The sequence below is a fragment of the Sarcophilus harrisii genome, chromosome 1 (assembly GCF_902635505.1).
Source record: "Sarcophilus harrisii chromosome 1, mSarHar1.11, whole genome shotgun sequence".
In the NCBI taxonomy this organism is placed as follows: domain Eukaryota; kingdom Metazoa; phylum Chordata; class Mammalia; order Dasyuromorphia; family Dasyuridae; genus Sarcophilus; species Sarcophilus harrisii.
The window spans coordinates 341,200,005-341,220,207 of NC_045426.1; the positions used below are offsets into that span (position 1 = coordinate 341,200,005).

The 20,203-nt window shown below is 39.4% G+C and overlaps 1 protein-coding gene across 2 annotated transcripts in view; it reads right to left on the reverse strand.

The window, feature by feature from the left end:
• Positions 1 to 20,203, reverse strand: part of LMF1 (lipase maturation factor 1) — a 739,963-nt gene that overhangs the window by 15,341 nt on the left and 704,419 nt on the right. For both annotated transcript variants that reach the window (XM_031945746.1, XM_003761989.4), the window contains exon 10: positions 12,787 to 12,899. In XM_031945746.1, coding sequence (XP_031801606.1) covers positions 12,787 to 12,899 — 113 coding nt within the window. The remainder of the gene's footprint in view (positions 1 to 12,786; positions 12,900 to 20,203) is intronic.

Sequence of the window (20,203 nt, forward strand, 5' to 3'; positions counted from 1 at the left end):
AAAGAGCCTCCCCTGATTTCTCCTTTGCTTTTCTTATATTCTATCATGAATCATATATAGTTGTACCTAAGAAATACTTTGGGGCATCACATTCTCTCATTTATTAAATACTACCTGCAAAGCTCTGTAGGAAATACAAAAGTAAAGTAGACACCATTTTAGTCCCATTGAGTTTATAATTGAATAGGGGATGAAACATGGTCACAAGTAGGACAAGAGGTAGAACCTGAGAAGGGTAAAGAAGAGATCCAGATAAACCACCACAAAAAAGTAAATTTCAGGAGGAAAATGATGTTCTTTTCTTCTGATGGACACAGTGACAGGAGTGGCAGATCCCTAAGAGAAGGTTTCTTAGGTGGGCTTGAAGGAAGAAAAGAATTTCAACAGATGGAGATAAGGAAGTAGTTTGTTCCAGGTAGGAGAAAGTTGGATTCAAATAGTATCAGGCTTAAATATCAGACAAGAAATTTGTATTTTATCCTAGAGGTAATTAATAGAAATTCTGAATTATAGATTGATAATAATAAATTCACATTTCTATAGTATTTCAAGGTTTAAAAAGCATATCCCTTATGCTGCTTTGAGAGGTAGTGAGGTATAACGGATATTGAGTCAGTCTTGGACTCAGAAGACCTGGGTTGAAGGCCCATCTCTGACTCATATCGGCTGTGGGACCCTGGCCAGTCACTTAAGGTTTCAGTCAACTCCCCACGATTATATGTTTCAGATATTAGTACAGGGAGTTTCTTCTCCTAGGAGTTCCCTATGCCAACAGAAACACTTATCTGAGCCTCCTTATCTACCATCTGCCTCACAATCTGATGACGTCCATAGTCAAATAACCCAGAAGATTCTAGGCGTCAATCCACATCCAGAGAAAAAACTGTGAAGTCTGAATGTAGATCGAAACATACTATTTTCACTTTAAAAATTTAAAAAAAAAAAAAAAACATGTTTTTGTCTTTTTCTTTCTCATGGTTTTTCCCTTTTGTTCTGATGCTACTTCAACAACATGACTAATGTGAAAATACGTCATCATGATTGTACATTTATGGTCTATAACAGATTGCTTGCTGTCTTGGGGAATGAGGGGGGAAGAGAGGAAGGAAGAAAAATTTGGAACTCAAAATCTTACAAAAAATGAATGTTGAAAACTTTTTTTACATGTAATTGGAAAAAATAAAAGACTATTAAATGAAAAAAAAAAAAGATTCTAAGCATCATCTCGCCTATCCCTTTCACTGAAGAAACTCAGAAAGATTGTAATTTATCCAAGGATTAGTAATAAAGGTAGCACCTGGAGTCAGGAAGCTCTGAGTTCAAATCCAGCCGCAGACACTTACTAACTGATCCTGAACAAGTCACTTAACCCTGTTTGTCTCAATTTCCTCATCTGTAAAATGAGCTGGAGAAGGAAATGGCAAACCACACCAGTATCTTTGTCAAGAAAACCCCAAATGGAGTCATGAAGAGTTGGACATGACTAAAATGACTGAACAACAAGAAATAGTAGAAAGGAGATTAGAATCTAAGTCACACATTAAACCTAAAGGAAAGGCAGTGACAAAGGTGAATTTATTAAGATGGTAAGTTGAATATGGCTTATTGGAAAAACCATTACATTTTGAATCAGAAGACTCAACACCAAATTTGCCACATTAGGAAAATCACTTCACTTCTCTGGACCTGAGTTTTCTCCCTTCTAAAGTGAAATGGTTAGACTAGATGATCTCTAGAATTCTTTGCAGTTCTAAATTTATGATCTGATGATTCTCTTTTTTGAATCATTTCCAGAAAAAAAAATTCTGCCTGCTTTTTGGTTAAGAAAACTTAGTCCCAGAGCTTGAGATCATGGCTTTGTGTTGAGCCAGTCACCTCTCCTTGATTTCTTCTGTTTTCCACAAATCTTCCCTGTGTGACAGCATGGCCTCATATAGGAAGATTTCTGTAGTCAAGAGACCTGTATTTGAATTTTAGCTCTTATATTTACTGACTTGACTAGTGGACAAGTCTCTTCTCTTCTGTGAAATGCATAGAATGGTGTGAATATTTGCTTCATCTGCCTCACAACAAAGCACTTTGCAAACTATAAGGTACTAGAGAACTATGGGCTATTAAAAATCTTGAAGTCCCCCTAGAATCAGCAGAATGTTATAGAATGTTTATTTTGAATGCTCTTTTCCTCGGAAGACACTGAAATGAATAGAAACTGCTTTCTGAATGATTTCCTATTCTTAAGAGATAAAGTTTAGCTCAGAGCCCATCTTCCTCCTTTTATGCAGCTCACCAGCAGCCCATGCAGGGAGGAATGAGCAGAGATTCATGATTTGGGCCACTAAGAAGAAGCTAACAGTCTTTTTGGAAGTGCCATACCTTGCAAACATGTTTCTGGGATCAAAGGTTTTCAAGTTGCAAGAGATGTTAGAGATTATAATCCCTCCTATTATCTATTATCCCTTCCCCTCACCCCTTGTTAGATGGAGAAAATGATGCTCAGGGACATTAAATGGTCAGTCCAAAGTCACAGAAATAATGATTTAAAAGAGTGGATATCATTGAACCACAACAACTTTGTGAGTCTGGAGGGATCTCAGGGATCATTTGGTCAGGCCACACTAAAAAGGAACCCCCAACTACCAGTCTCTTTTGGAAGGCCCCTAATTAGAAGGAACTGACCACTTCTTGAGGCAGCTTATTCTACTTGGACAAGTCTAGTGATTAGGGGATTTTCCTTGACATCGAGCTTAAATCTGCTTCCCCCCCCCCAGTTTCTACTTATTTCTCTTCATTTGACCCTTTGAGAACATAGAGAAAAAGGGCAAAATCCTTTTTCCTGTGAGGGCCTTTGAAATACTTAATGACAGAAATCATGATCCTGCTGAGTCTTCTCCAAGCTAAACTCCCCCAAATACTTCCATTTCTTTTCTCATGACATAAATAGAAATAATGTTACCATGCCAATTAATCTCCTCTGAATGCTTTTCTTTTTATTGATGTCCTTCTGAAACTTTGGTGCCCGAATTGCCCCAAAATCCTCCTGATATAGTCTGCTCAGGGCAGAGAATATATGGATTCTCCCCATTTCACTCATGGAAGCTATACTGGCTATCACATCACATTGCTAATTTATATTGAGCTGGAGTCCATTACAGTCTCCACATCTTTTTCAGATAAATTGCTTGTCTCACCATTTTTTCTCCATCTATACTTGGGAAGTTGATTATTTGAACCTGTGTGTGATTTTACATTTACCACCACTAAATTACATCTAACTCAATCCAATCAAGTCATTCTACTCTGTCAAAATATTTTTGGATGCTGATTCTATCCTCCAGTATATTAGCTGTCCCTCTCAGCTTCATGTCATCTGAAAATCCAATGAAAATGCTATCTTTGCCTTTAACCCAGTCATTGATAAAATGTTAAATAGCACAAGGCCACGCATAGATCCTTAAGGGAGATTTGATCCCAGGTTTCTATTACTCCAAATCTAATGCTTTGATGATCAGTGCCTCAGCACGCTACAGCTTGACCACTCCCAGTATCCTCTCTCTATAAAGACAAAATGCTGTGTACATGTATATACCTAATTGTATAGGTGAAAATAAAGGCTTTTTAAGAATTCCAAATAAACTTTGTTTTTCCTTTGTTGCTGGCACAATACTCTAATGGCATATCCTCATTTTTTAATTGGAGATGGTAACAGTTTAATCTGTGATGGGTAACAGTTTTATGAATTATCCACTGGACAGCCATGTTGGCCACATTTAGCATCTATAAATATCCATTTCCATCAACTACAGGCTCACACCCAATTAAGCTGCACATTCAACAATGTTCTCATTTTTAATCAGTCACCTGTTTTTCATTTTAAGTTTATCACACTTGGAAAAAAAAAAAGCTAACTTTTTTTTAAGACATAAAGAAAGCTACAAACATCAGCCCAAGAAATTTCATTTTGAGGCATTAACTCATTTTGAAAGTCCCTTGGCTATTTGAGGTGTAGAGTTTCCATTAGCAGAATAAAATCCATGAAGTCGGAACTTCACATCCTTATGGAAAACAGTCCCTTCCCCCTAATTATTTAGTCTAGCAAGGAATGAAAATAATTAAGTCTCAAAATCCCCTTTTAGAAAGGGGTATCAAGAGGGGGAAATGAAGATTTTTCTACCTAGCTACTGAAAAACAGGACCATCCTGAGCCAAGTTAGGGCAGTAAGATATAGTGGAAAGAGCATACGGCAATTGGAAAACTTTGTTGGAATTACACCTTTAATCTTATCAGCTGTGTGATCTGGGCTACCTACCTGACCTTTGTAAGACTCAGTTTCTTTAATAGTAAAATGGGAAAATCTTCTTTACTCGCTTTATAAGATCAGCATGAGGGGAGTGCTTTGTAAATTTTAATGCTCTACAAAAGTGGGAACAATTGCTGTTAATAATACTTAAATATCTGCGCAGAAGTTTTGTAACATGAATTGGGGAAGTTCAATAAAGGCTTGCCTCTCAATTCCCTGCTATGTTTTATATAGTGTCTGTTTAAAAACACAGTTGTTGTTTTACAAACTTATTGTATTATTAGTGACAATTGTAATTAAGAATTAACTTCAAAATTAGAGACTGTGCTTTATACATTGATATTTTTCATCATTTATCAGAGGCAAGAAAGGCACATGGAACAAAGGACAGAATGTTGGATTTGGAATCAAGAAGACCTGGGATCATGTGATCTTTGACACTAGTCATGCAACTCTGGGAAAGTCACTTTTATGGGTTTCAAGTAAGAATTGAGTATTTATCTATTAAGTCACAGTGAGATAAGATCTGTATCAGTGAAATCACAGGTGTCTTTCCCATACCACAGCGATCATAATTTCAGACATACCTTACTGTCCTATCGCATTCTGACAAAGACTAGGTGCTGGCAAAGCACTTATGAAAAGGTGGCAGGAGTAAAGGAAGGCTAGAATTTGTGGATTTGTTGAGGTTCTCTGTGTTCCATGATAATTCATTGCCAGAGATAAAATCCTGTAGAAAAGTTATGTTTACAAGAAATAGTCACGTGCAAATTGTGGTAGACTAGATATGTCAGAGGTCTAACCCCAGCAATGTACGTGACCTTGGAAAAGCTAATTTTTATTTTTGTGCTTCAGTTTTCTCTCTGTAAAAAGAGGGGATCAGATTATATGATCTTATAAGGCCCCTTCTAGACGTAAAATCTGTCATTTTATCTTATCTGGGGAGGTTTTCCTTTGCTGCCTTACAGGGATGTGTAGGGCATCTTGAATTCTTGCCATGCAAAAACCAGCCCTAAGTTCAGAGACACCATCGGATACACCAACCACCTGGTTAAGAGTTTTGTCTATGGCAAATCACGACACCCGGAGAGATGATGGTCTTCGTTGATGAAGGACACCACAGTACTCCCAACACCAGGGAGATCATCTCTTTTCCAAAACATTACAATATTTTTAGGAGGTAGTTTGTATAAATCGTTTCATCCTCAGCCTTCCTGAGATACTGATATATTTGTCTGAGATATACCTATGTGGTCCTGTAAAAGTTAAGTGTGAAAAACCATCTCAGGAGGGAGGTCAAAGAAAGTCATCCCAAGAGCATGTCCCTGGCCACTGAATATGGTAAAGTGGTGGAGCCAGTCCGGAGCAAAGCAGCGGGGTTTTAATTTCAGCAGGGCCACCGGGGATTGGGTAGCCTCCAACGCTTCTTTCAGACCTCGGTCTATGATTTGGTGACAGCTCAGACCAGTGGGTCAGAGAGCAAGGGACAGCATAGGCCTGAATGCCCAGAACACTGACAGAGTTACTATGATGTTACAACCTGTGACATTTCATTTCACATGCACACACACCTTCGTCTAATCCAATCCCAATAAATGTTTACGTGCAAGGCACTGTGGGAGGTGTTGGTTAGATAGAAGTTGTTCTGAAAAAATACCTGGGTTTTTAGCGGACTGGAAGTTCAATATGAGTCAGTGGTGTGGTGTGGCAGCCAAAAAAGAATATATAACTCTGGGATATGTGCATAAGAAGGGCATAGTTTTAAGACATAGGGAGCTAATCATCCCATGGTATTCTGCCCTTGTCAGACCTTCACCAGGGTAACACAAAATGAAAATTTCTCGAGCAGTTTACTTTCTGGTTGTACTATCTTCCAACTAATATTTAATAAACTTCTATTTGCTACCTTCAGCCGGAGAATGGCTAAGAAAGGAGTCACAAACATGGCTTCCCTGGGTGGGTGATATGGTTGATGATAGCTTGACCTTTCTCAGGTATTGCTCAGGGCTTCTCAGCAGGTTACGGGAGGTCACAAAATTAAAAAGGAGCTAACAGAATTCTGGGACTCTAGATCTGGTTCTTAACACCAGCTTTCCTATTTTTCCTCTCTCCCATCCCCTTATTAAGTAATTTACTCAAGATCTCACACAAGCAGATAAAAGATCTATGACTCTAAATCCAATGCTTTTTTCTAGTACATCATGAGACCTTTTACTAAGTTTTTCCCCCTATATTATATCTTACATATGTTATAGAATTATTATCAATATTTTCTTTGATCCAGATCTGTGATTTTATCAATGCGTACAACTCATCACGAGAGTATTCTTTGTACCAGTGTAGACTCCTTTATATATAAATATAAATTTATATAAACACACATTCATATAAGTCTTGGAGAGTGACCTAAGAGACACTTAGAAGTTGGCCATGGTCTCATAGCTAGTATATGTCAGTCCTGATTCCAAGGCTGGATCTGTATTCATTACTTCAAAGAATCACAGAAGTATCAAATTCTAAAGCTGGAAGGAACCTCTGTACCCATTTAGTCTGACCTAGTGCCAAGAGGAATGCCTACCGTAATATACCTGAGAATTGGTCATCCAGTCTCTGCTTGAAGACTTTCACTGAATAGGATCACCTCTTCCTGAGCCCTTCCAATTCATTTTTGCAGTTTTAATTGTTGGAAAGTTTTTTCCAACATCAATCCTAAGTTGGAGTCTTTGGCTAGCTTCTATGATTCCTGGTACTGCCCTTTGGTTCCAACCCCGCTTTCCCCAAATGCAGTATCTCCTTCAAATAATTGAAGATAGGTGTATTGCCATTTCCCCCCCTTTGACCCTTTGAGTCTTCTCTATGCCAATCAAACTTAGATTTTTCCACAAATCTCTATCTGACACAGATGACCATTCTGGGGTTCCCTCTTCTGGAAGCTCTAGATTATTAAGATTCTTAAACCACAGCACCAGAACTCCAAGCAGTACCCTGGTGAAGGTCTGACAAGGGCAGAATACCATGGGATGATTAGCTCCCTACGTCTTAAAACTATGCCCTTCTTATGCACATATCCCAGCGTTATATATTCTTTTTTGGCTGCCACACCACACCACTGACTCATATTTGAACTTCCAGTCCACTAAAAACCCAGGTATTTTTTCAGAACAACTTCTATCTAACCAAGTTTCTCCATAGTTTATATCTGAAATTGATTATTTGCTTGCAAATTTCATCCCCTTAGAGTTTCATTTTATTAGATTCAGCCCAATATTCTAGGTTGTCAAGATCTTTTTGGATCCTGATAATCATTCGTTGCCTTAGCTATCTCTGTCATCTTTGTGCCATTTTCAAAACAATAATAAGCAGGTGTTGTCTATCCCATTCACACTACCTCTTATTAATAATATAAGTAAGTAACAATAGAAAATATATAGAATGATAGGAGATTAGCCTGGAAAAAAGGTAAGATCAGATTGTAGAGAACCTTCCACACAATACATCCCAGTTAACAAGCATCTTCCTAATAATGCACAGGACTGACCACACTATTCCCTTTCTCAAAAACCTGCCGTGATTCCCTATTTCTTACTTGTGAGAGCAATGTCACAGAGAAAAAGTGCCAAATTTGGAATTACAAGAGCTATGTTTGAGTTCTAATTGAGACTTACTTGACATGTCACTTAATGCAAGAACTTATCCCTTTGAGATTCAGTTTCCTTATCAACATAAAGTAGGTATAATTATTGCTCTGTTTACATCAAACAGTTGTTATGGGGATCAGGAGACACAATATATGTTAAAGAATTTATAAAGTAAAAAAGTATTTAACAGATATAGACATCATCACTATCATTGTCATCGAATAAAATCCAGTCTCTCCCAATACCACCCACCCACAGTTTAGTCCCATTCTTCTTTTCTAAGTCTCATTTTCCAAATGTGCCCCAACCAAAATGGACTATTTGCTTTTTTCTTGTCTTTGCTCAGACAATTGTCCCTTCCTCCTGGAATGCCATTTTCCCATCCACCTATCTACCTAAAAAAATCACATCCCTTAACACCCACTCAAATGACCCTCTTCTAAGCTTTCTCTGATTTCTGCAACTGAAAATTATTCTTCCGTTCCCTAAACTAACAAAGCACATTATCCTTCTCTTATGATATTCATCATAATCTTCTTTATGTCATAGCTATTTATATATTTATTTTATTCATTCTATTATATTGTGGGTTCCTTAAGCACAGAAAGTATTTCTTATACATTGCTGTATTTTCCTTGACATAAATTTGCACAGCCCACCACAGATTGAAGTCAGTTACCAAACTTGTTATGTGAACAAAACCTTTATATCAGGCCTCCAACTCGGGTTCTCAAACTAACATTTTGGAAAAAGCTACATTGTCTTTCGTTAATTTAAAAAAACAACAATCGATTTCTAGTCTTTTCCTGGAATTACTAAGAAGATATTTGTACCTATAGAGAGAAGAAAAGGAGGCAAGTATAGTTTCCAGTGAAAAGCACAAACATGGGTGATGTCAGAATATTAAAATGATCTTCAGGATAAGTTGCCATTTCCTCCCAATCAAGGGTTTAGCTGAAATGGGCCTTGAACATCAACACAGACATACATATTGAGGAAGAAAGTATGTATGGAACAGAGTGAGATTTGATGGTCCCTGAGAATATGCTGGGAATTTTCAGGAGATATCTCCTGACACATGAGTAAAATGGAAGGTTCCCATTATGGCTTCCAAACTATGGTTCTTAGCCTCCAGATCCCGAACCTTCCAGGGGGACACCAAGGGATGCTGATGTGCTGCTTTTTAGGATTTCTATGAATACAGAGATAAGATATAATATAAATATAATATAAAATCTCTTAGTTCCTACCAATAGCTATCAGATAATAAGCTTGAGGTGAGGGTAAAGACAGAACTCTAAAGCCACACAGACCAGGGATTGCGGGACAGGGACACTCAAATTCTACACCTCAAAGATAACAGTCTCAGGAAAAAAAGGCCAAAAGAATCAAAAGGGTTTGCTAGAAAATGACATCAAATGGCTGCTATTTCCCATCAGCATTCCTGAGGTCATAAGACTGTTCTGTGCTTTGCAGATTCCGAGAAGTCAGAAGGAGGAGTGCAAAGAATTGGCAGTCACAAAATCTGAGTTTGAATCCAGTTTCCTCTATTTACTATGTGTATGTCCTCAGAAATCCTTTCTCCTCCCTAAGCATCAATTACCAAAGATTAGATTAGATGAGCTCCAAGGTCCCTTACAGTTCTGACAGTAAGGACCCTTAGGTACTGAAATCTCAAATACTATTGAAGGAGTTGAAATCTTTTCATGGTATTGTTCAGTTCATAGGACTGCCAGGGAAGCCTATTCCCTATAGCACATTAGTGTTCTAGGAGACCACATTCAGCCCCTAGCATCAATCCTCAATGCCTTATTTGTCTAAATAACACAGACCAAGCTAATCAAGTTGGAAACACTCTGTAAACATTATTAAAGTTGTATCCCTCATCAGCAAGGGACATTGCTGACATATCCCAGAGTGACTTTTCTAGAAATAATTAAGAGAAAGCCTGTAAGAATCCATTTGGATTTCAGCCAGCATGTCATTATCCAGGTATAACAGATCCCTGATTAGAGAACTCAACAAAATACAATATTAGCCAATAATGCAGTTTCGATCATAAATGGGAGTTTATGGGCTTTGGTTTTGTTTGTGAGTCTCTAGGCAATGGATTATACACTATGCATCACAACCTGTAGGCTGTAGGACCTGACTGCCTAGCGAAGGAGGGAAGAGAAGGGCATGTATATGAAATGGTTGTCATTTTCTTTAAGAAACATCGGGGAAGAAAGCAGATTTATACATTTGATGGATTATTATTTCCCTTATTAAATTATAAGCTCTTTGAGGACAGGGGTTATCTTTTGTCTTTGTATCATCATTTCCTGCTTAATAAATTTTTAGTGACTGATATTGATATTCATTCAAGAAATTCAACAGAACAAAACCATGTTTGGTTCATCAATAAAGAGGAACAAAAATATTATGCAACTTAGTCTTTCACTGATCATTTTGATTTTACAGATCATTCATTTGTCATTCAACCAACATTAGCACCTGCTACTTGAAGGGCTACATGCTAGAGTTGAATAAAATTATTTCCTGTGTTTATGTAGCTCAAATTCTACTAGGAGACTTATGATACATCAACCAATAATTATAACACAAAATAGATAAATGCATAAAAGTGTTACATGTAGTCCAAGGCCGCTGGGAAATAATTTCCTACTAGGGAAGAACATGGAAGGCTTCATGGAGGAAGTAAGATTTGAACTAGGCTTTGAATGACTAGCAGGATTGCAATGGGAGGAGAGGACTGGAGGAAGATTATTCCAGTCTGACCCAAACTTTCATTGTGAAGTTATGGTACCTACAAAATGGCTGAAGTCCAGATGTCAGTTAATATTGGCAGCAAAGGAAGAATACTTTGTGAAAAAAAAAATTAATTGTGCTTCTGATTAGCTACAAGACAAATTATTTGTTAAAATAAAGGATTTTGCCCCTTTTGTAGGAAGCACAGAAAAATATATGCCCTGAACTGAGTTTCTTGATAAGAAACACAAGATTGGTAAACCCAAACACATTTTCCTTTACTAGCAGTACATAACAGTCACCAAATCCTTTTAAGTATAATTCTCTGCAATAGAAATTACACCAAAACACAATTTATGAATTTGCTCATTGTTCTGTCTTTACTGCCCTTGTAAACAGTCTACCTTTCCTTTGACATCTTTTTCTGTTGAAAAGGAGAAAGCATTATTAATCACCATGTAGCAGCCAGTCCTACCTCCTAGACATTGCTTCCTGTGTGGGTAATTGATGTGAATTGTCATTATCAAACTTATTTCCTGTAGGACTAATAAACTACTGAACCTCCCGATCTTGTGAGAGAGGAGAGCCTAAGGACATATCCAACTGGAATAAACATTGGTACCAGTATCCAGGCTGTGTGTTCTCTCCTGATGTCAGGAACAAAGGACCCCTAACTACCAGGCACGTGATCAGAGAGAATTAAAGCCCAGAAGGTCAGATCCAGAGGGGGTTGGGGAGGCTCAGGGGGAGGGACTTGTTCAAAGTCACGGGATCATAGATGTAGCACTAAATCTATGATCCTGTGACTTTGAACAAGCTTGGGAAAAGCTATCCAATCCCAAGCAAAGGCCAGAGAACGCCCTCACCACAGGGATATTGTAGGGTTTGAACCAGTGTGAGGGATGCTTGGGGGAAAAATAATTCCTCCTCCATAATGGGCTGATACTCTGTCAGTCCCATGATAAATGAGTCCTATAACGGAGGCAAAGTAATAAGGCAGTGAGGGAAGAAGGAGAGAGACAACTGATGGAATGCTGATCTTAGGAGTCAGGAGGACCTGAGTTTGAACTCCAAATCTCAGACACTGGCTGTGTGACCTTGGGCAAGTCAGTCTCAGTTTTCTCATCTACAACATGAGGATAAGAATAACTCCTACATCATATGGTGATTGTGAAGATAAGAAAAATGCTATATAAAATCACTGGATTTCAACTTGCTTTGAGTCCTGGTACCTCTTATGTAAAATGAAGGGTCTGGGACTGGGTAATTTCTAGTATTCACTGGGGTTCTACTGCCCATGAATGTATGAAATTTATTTCATTAAGGTGAAGGGCGATGAACACATACTCTGAGCACTTACAATGAAAGGTGCTCTAAATCACTTGTAAATTACTCTGGGACTGATGATAAGAGTCACTGAACTATGACACAAACATGCATTTTTTAGTAAAATTTCATTTTCAAGGAGATCAGTCTTCAAGTTTTAAAAGGCTGTCGTATAGAAGAAGGAGACTTATTCCACTTGGTTCCAACAGGGGAGAACCAGGAGCCATGGGTAGATGTTACAGAGATTGATTTCAGTTTGAAGTCAGGAAAATCTTCCTAGAGAGAGGGAGTTCTTCAAAAGTCCTTACCAACCCTGAATTGGCCACTCTCTCCTGCTCTGAACCCTTGAGTGTTTCTCTCCAAGTGGAGATGGCCCCACTTACTAAACAGCTAAAGAATGGAAGGACAGAAAGGAGACCTCTGTGTTCAATCTACTTCTCACATCTCTATTCAATGGTTTCAGCTCAAAGAGGCTGAAAGCTGATTAAACTCTATGTGGAAGTTATCTACAGATCTCAGTTTTCTGCTCTCTGTCTCCCATTATGAGAAGTGACTGAGTATCCTCAACAGCACCCCTATTCAGTACCTTGTACACTACGAGTGGGAGAAAGGATGAAAAAAAGCACCTTTCTGGCCTTTGAACAAACAATATAAATAGAAATGCATCCACAGGTATAAACAATGAGGACTCCTGGAAAAGAAACCCCAACCCCTTCTGAGATTTTAATGTGAAATTTGGAAAGCCCCTACCTGTCTTGCCAAGAAGAGCCTTACCTGGGGGGGTCTTTGCCTTCAAATGGATTGAACGCTATCAGGGACAAGGCTTCTGGGTCATTGGCTAAAAGCTTGCCTGCCAGATGGAATATCCATTCATTTTGCTCATAGGTCTGTTAGGAAGGAAACACAAGAAAGCCATCAGTCTCACTTGGCTGAAGAATATACAATCATCAGTCTCACGGTCAGGGCTTGTACTAGCAAAATTCAGGATGCATACCCAGCTGTTACTCAGCTCAGGGATCAACTCCATAAAAAGGAGGCATAGGGAAGAGAATAATTGTTTTCTATATTATCTACTTACCATGTGCCAAGGCACTATGCTAAACACTTTACAAAATTGTCTCATTTGATCCTTTTAAAATTTTTTTGATCTATAACTCTGCTGCTATGACATCCATTTCACAAGTGAGGAAGCCAGAGGCCAAGAGAGGTTAAGTGACTTGTCTACACAGCTAGTCAGTGTGTAAAGCCAGGTTTGAACTCAGACCCAGCACTAAACCTTTCCTGAGACCTCTCTGATCTCTCTCCTCACCTGATCACACAGAATTCCATCTATTTGCCCTGCTTTATTTCAGCAACCATTTAAGGCCCTATCACATAATTCCTTGTGCTAAGTGGTTAGGGAGCTCTAAGGACAGAAAAGACATGGTCTCTGAGAAGGTTTAAGAGCAAAGAATCTAGTTTGCATTATTTGTATTTATCTACATTTGCTTTTATCTAGTCATTTGTGTACATGGGTCCAATCTTCCATGGGGAGTGGGAGGGCACTTGGCCAGACCTGATTTCACTGAGATTGGGGATATCCCAGTGAGGACAGTCCCTTTACCAATGCAGATAGGTAACTGTTCTGCAATTTCTAGTATTAGAGAATTGCCTAAAAAACCGAGAGGCTAATAAGTCTGTTCCTTAAGGCCCCTGACTCTGTGCCCTGCTATCACTTTGGGCATCTCCTACTCTTGTTTCTCTCCTGGTGCCAAGGACCCAGCCAAGAACTCCACATAGAGTAGCTCGACCCATGCCCTTGATGAATGGGATGCTCTAGCTTGGGGAAACTTAACTCATCTCAAAATCAACCTTGTGGTGCTTAGTAACTCCAGCTCTCCTGGAGATGAGAGAAAGGAATGATTTAACCTTTTCACATAATACCATCTGGCACCATGAAGCTATGTGCTGGCAATGTGGCAGCCCTGCGGGCTGACATATCCCAGGCTTAATTTCCTTCAGGATGTGGTCGAGACTCATCTGTTACTTTCAGTAGCAGTCTCGCAGACAGCAGAAGTAAATGGACTAAACTGTGGTCAAAAGAGCTGGCTTCTAGTCCTGACAGTTTGTTCAAACCCTCTGACGTTCATTTTCTTTATCATTTACACAGAAAGAACATTGACCATCCCTTCTGTACCTCCCAGGATCGGATAAGGAAAAATGGGATGATACATGTAAAGGGAATGGAGGCTCGTCAGAGGAAACAAGGGATATAAATCAGCCACACGATGAGAGTTCTGTGGATCAAGTGTGTAAGAATAAGAGACAATGCGACATGGTAGAGATAGTATTTGACCAAGAGACAGGAAACCCAAATTCTGAATTGGAATCTGTCACTGCCATACTTAGTGACTGCAGGCAAATCCCCTTCCCTTTCTGCACTTCTGTTTTCTCTTCTGTGCAGTGTCTGGATGGTCTCCATGATCTCTTCCAGCTCTGATGTTCTTTTAAGTTCTAGTCTCTGACAAGAGAATAGCTCCAGAGGTGTGTGTGTGTGTGTGTGTGTGTGTGTGTGTGTGTGTGTGTGTAGGGTGGACAGACAAATCTCTGGCACTGGGCCACCAGACAGCATTCTCATTACAAGTATATTGTCCTTCCTATACATTGAGGGAAAAAAAAAACTCATTGATCATACAGACCTCTGGTTATCCCCTGAGACTGAGTGATGATTTATTTGTTCATTCGATAAGCATTTATTAAGCACCTACCATGTCCAAATTATTATTGCATTAAAATGTATCTCAGATAAAAGAGATTTCAATTTCCTCACAAAATGTCCTCCTTTTCCTAAATTATTTTTGCAAGCAAACAGCAGGGGACACTGTGGGAGAGCTTAAACCCCACGGCTGTACCTGCAGACTGTAACTAATCTAGAACATCAATTACAACAAGGGTTTACTCGGCAAATCTTTCATAATGGTAGAGTTTGTTTTTCTCTGTTGCTATGGGAAACAGAGAGAGAAGTGAGTGGAAAGTGCCAAAGGCTGAGGAGAGAGGGCTCACACAACGGCAGATCTGCTCAGCTCTGGCCTCCATTCCGCCTGAGCTCGGACATATTCCTCCTGCCAAGTTTGGGGTTTTCAAAGTAGCTCTGGCCCAGCCCGCTCCTTCAGTGTTTCTGCTGGGCCAGGTGGGTGTGCTGAGCTGCTGGACAGACTGTATCTGTCCCCACAGCCCAGGCTGGGAGGAAAACTTCTCCTTTTTGTTGAACTGGGACTTTAGTTGGGCTACGGAAGAACGCTGGGTTGCTGATAACTATAACATTAACAACAGAGACGGCGCACTTGGATTTATGGCACTTTGTAGTTTACAAGTCACCCTCTTCCCCAAAGTCCTGTGAAGTAGGTGGTACAAGCAGAAGAGCTCCCACTGCATAGATGAGAAACCGAGACCCCGAGAGGGAGAGTACCTGGCCCATGATCAATCACCTAACTAAGTGGGAGAAGGAGGGCTGACCAAGGCCTTCTGACTTGGAGAGGATACTTTCCATTCAAACGCTGAGAAAACAACGGCGACATCAATGGCTTTCTCCATCCCCTCCCTCTCCCCACCCCCCACCCCCAACACTCACATCCCAGAAGGACTCAACTGAAAGGGCTGCTTTCTCCTGCTTGGAGAATGGAGACAGCACGTCCGACACAAGGGCATAAGTCCAGACTTGACCAGCACATGCCTCTGGACAAGTACCTTCTCTCTAGGTCTTAATGTCCTCTGTAAAAGGAGAGGACTAGATTGGAATTTTTCTGGGGTTCCCTGCTCCTCTCTGGACCCCATTTTGCTCCGTGCAAGGATCCGGGCCAGCTAATCTTTAAGATCCTGTCAGGCATGAAACCCTATGATCTCTCACCCCATGTGGTCATTGGACCTTGTACAAGTAATGAACTGACACTAAAAGGATCTGAATTATTGTTATATACATAATATTATATGTATGTGTACATATAATATGATGAATATTACACAATAAAAACAAAGTAGCAGTTACTGAGCACCCTTAAAGGGAGCTTGTTCCCAAGAGCAATGAAGCACTTCTAGTCGGTCATGTAGTAAACAAGTGCTGGGGATTAGCTGCCACCGTATGGATTTGGGGTCCCGACCGGCTCACCAAAGGGGGCGAGGCTGATAGGCCTGTGGGGAGAGAGCTGGCTGCTTGCCCGAGCACTGTAAGCGGGACTGTTGTGGGAGCTGAGAGCTCTGCACATCTTCATGAATGGCAAAGAGTAGAGAGGCTTGAGTTTCAGGGTTGCCAGCTCAGAGACAGGTATGGGTCAAGCTCAGCCATGTGACCCCCAGGTTCATTCAGCTGAGTTAGCCTTTGGAAAACAAACAGGATGACCCTTCTGGTGGTCCTTAAGCCCAGAAAAAGGGCCTACTCTTGGAAGCGGTCCTTGGTAGGGAGAAAGAAAATTGGACTTGAAGACCCAAGTTCTAAGCTTGGCTCTGTTCCACACTGGTAGTATGGATTCTGGGCAAGCCATTCTCCCTTCTGGATTCCCATTCCTTCTCTGCAAAATGGGGGATGGGGACTAGATATCTGAAGTCTCTCCAAACTATGACACTCTGTGCCTGAATGAGGGAGAAAAGTCATCAAGCTTCTAGGAGAATGCCTTGTCATCATTTCTTAAAAGCCTTGCATAGGAAAGAAGAAAATTTGCCAGAGAAAGGAATGGATGCAAAGCAGGTCACAGAGAAGGGATCAATCAAACGTTACTGAAAATGATGTGTGTTTTTAAGTTGAGGTCTAAATCATCTCCTGTGATGTGCAGGGAATTTGGCAAACAGTTGGGGGAAAGGAGGAAGAACCTTTAAGTGATTGCACTTCTATGAAAGGAAGTCCTAGGGTTAATTAATGGAGACTGAGATTTCTTCTTATTTGAGTTCATGCTACAAGGGTCCTAGGATCACAGGAAGATAGGAGTTTGTGTTCTTTTGCTTTCTTCTCGGGAACTAAGAGACAAGTTCTTTGTACCTAAGCAGAGTGACCTGAGTTCAAGTCCTGACTATATGACCTTCCCCTCTCTGAGCCTCCTCAGTTTCCTTTTTTAAAGGGAGAAATGTAGATTGGATGACCTCCAAGATCTCTTTAAGTTTAGACTTTCCATGGCTCAAGGATTGATAAAGCATAATCCATATATTTCCTTGAATGTTAACAATATTTTAAGAATAAAGAGGGAATTAAATGTCTAATAGCTGAATCAATGAATCCACCAACACGCATTTATTAAGCATACCTATGTGGGGGCAAGTAGGTGGTACAGTGGATAGAGCACCAGCCCTGAAGTCAGGAGGACCTGAGTTCAAATCTGATCTCAGACACTTGACACTCCTAGTTGTGTGACCCTGGGCAAGCCACTTAACCCTAATTGTTTCAGCAAAAACAAATAAAAAAAAAAACAAACAAAAAAGTATACCTATGTGCCAATCACTGACAATACAAATACTAAGAATGAGAGAATCCTTACTCTCAAGGAGCTTATATTTTAACAAGGGAGATAATAAGTGATAAGTGATAAGAGATAATAAGAAGATATGTAAGTATATAAAGAAATTTTTGATCTCTGGTCTTGTTAACAGATCAATGTGAAGAACAAATCTCTTCCTTAACATCTATAAAATAACCTCAGAATCTCTGGGTATAAAGGGATAATAGCAGCATAGTATAGTATAGGGGGTTCTGTGGATAGACTTTGAGAGGTGGAATGGGAACTTGGATGGGAAACAAAAGTTAAGTATTTTCACTAGCCTCTAATTGAAATTTAGCATTGCTTTAAATTATTAATTTAAAAAAATTATTTTGAAAATGGGTCCATCCATGGAATTCACTAGATTTCCAAAAGGGTCCATGACCCCCAAAAAGTGAAGAGCTCTTGATACAATGGGAAGATGTCAGGAAATCAGGGTTAAAAGTCCTGTTGACTAAACTCTGTGGCTGAGGACAAGTCATTAAGTCTCTTAAACCTTAGCTTTTCCTTGGATTATTGGTCTCTTAAAGCTACTGCTTTAAAAAGCTTAAAGCATCATATAGTTTGTTATTACTGTTGTTGATGTGCCTTTGGAATCACTGTTTCCTTTAAGATTTGGTCCAAGTTCTGCCTTCTACAGGAAGTTTTTTGATCCTCCCCTTACTACTCAGCTCCTCCTCCCCCTCGTTGTTTTTCTCCCATTAGAATGTAAAAGGCAGGGATTGTTGTACTTTTTCTTTGTATCATCAGTGTTTATGATGGCACCTGGCATACCATAGACCCTAAATAAAGGCTTATTGATTGATTGTTGTTTTTATTGTTGAAAATTATTGTCATCTTAGCCAATGCTTCTCTGTTTATGGCTACACCCTGCCTGATGGAGCTCCATATTCCCCGAGGTCATATATACCTCCTCATCCTGGCTGCCACTGATCCTCTGGCCTTCTTACATATCCCCCTCCTTTTTCTGGATTTTGATTTGGTCAACACCATTATTCCCTCTAGAAAGTCATATCAATTGACTTACATATTATTCCATTCTTCATTTCTGTGACTTCTTCCCTGGTCACACTCCTCTGTATATATTTTCTCCTCCATTAAAATTTAAGCTCTTCGAAGGCAGGAACTTTAGCTTTGGTAGTGCTTGGCTCATACTAAATGGTTAATAAATACTTTAAATTTCATTCATTAAATTCGGATTAAAAATGGTTCTGGGACAAATAATTAATGTTCAGTCTTTCCTGATTCTTCTGCAGATCTTATCACACTAATACTGTCTGTGGGGTTTTCTTGACAGGCATGTGCAGGAATTTGCCTTTTCCTTCTCCAGAGGTTTAAGGCAAGCTGTATCACATAGCTTGTAAGTGTCTAAGGTTGGATTTGAACTCAGGCATTCCTGACTATATACATAGATAGAAGCCCAGTGCTTGGTCCACCGAGCCACTTAGCTGCCTCATGGGGACAAGGTTATCACACAGGTGGAAAAGTGACTGCTACTTATGTCTAAATAAAAGTATTAGGTTCCATAATAGGAAGGCTCGCTGAAAGTATCAGTTCTAGGAGCAGACAGGATAATGAGCGCCTCATCTTAATATTTAACATGGTGTCCTGGTTCACATGATTTTGATTTCTTCTGCTAGGTCTCTGTATTTAAAAAGCTTTTTATTCCATATATCTGAGATTATGAATATATGGTATACCTGATCTACTTTAAAAATTGTTTTTAAGGTTTTTTTTAATTAAAATTCTGTATGAATGATTGTGGATATGTTAGTCTGTGTTAACACTATGAATCCAGAAGTTTATCAGTTGAAGTTAACAAAGGAATTTTGTGGTCTGAATTTGCACTGTGAAAATTTCTTGTCTGTCAGTCCTTGAAAGATAGTGCACACCTACTGTATAGTTCAAGCTACTGATTATGCTATGCTGGGCACTCTGCAAGTACTAATTATTTGCAGCTTGCAGTGATGTCCTGTACAGTTGTTACCATTTCCTTGCATAATTGATATTGATGTCACTCTGCAGACTCCTTAGGGATAAACCTTCCATAATTTCTGGTGGGAATGACTTGGTCCTGAATATCACCACAAACCCTCTCACAGAGAAACTCACATAACAAGAGAGAGAAAATGAAACTTGGAGTCAGAAGCCATCTATCAGTATGAATGCTTGCCCCAGTACTTAATTAAGCTGTGTGATCATGGCTAAGTCATTTAACCTGTGACCTCAGTTTCCAAAATGAGGATAATAATATATATGCCACCAATCCTGCCAGGGCTCTCACAAAAGGAGTGCTTTGAAAATCTTAAAATTCTAATTCTCCTATAAATTGCAAACTTCTTCAAGGCAGGGGCTATATTTTGCCTCTTTTTATATCCCCAGTTCTTAGCACAGTACCTGGAATATAGTAGATGCTTAATAAATTTATTGATTGGTTGTTATTATCATTTTATCAGCAAACTATATAGAATAGGAAAAGGAAAACAGTTTCAACTAAAGTACCACTTTTCTCATGATTGTTTAATTCTCATCAGTATTACTCATGGACCTTGACTATAATGTGTCTTTGTAAATAGCTTCTTTTCTCTTAGACTATATTTGAACGTGGCTTCTGTGCTTTAAGTTTTCCATCAAAACCTTTCCATCAAAAGCCCTTTTGGCACCCTGAAATTAGGGTTATGATTACTTCA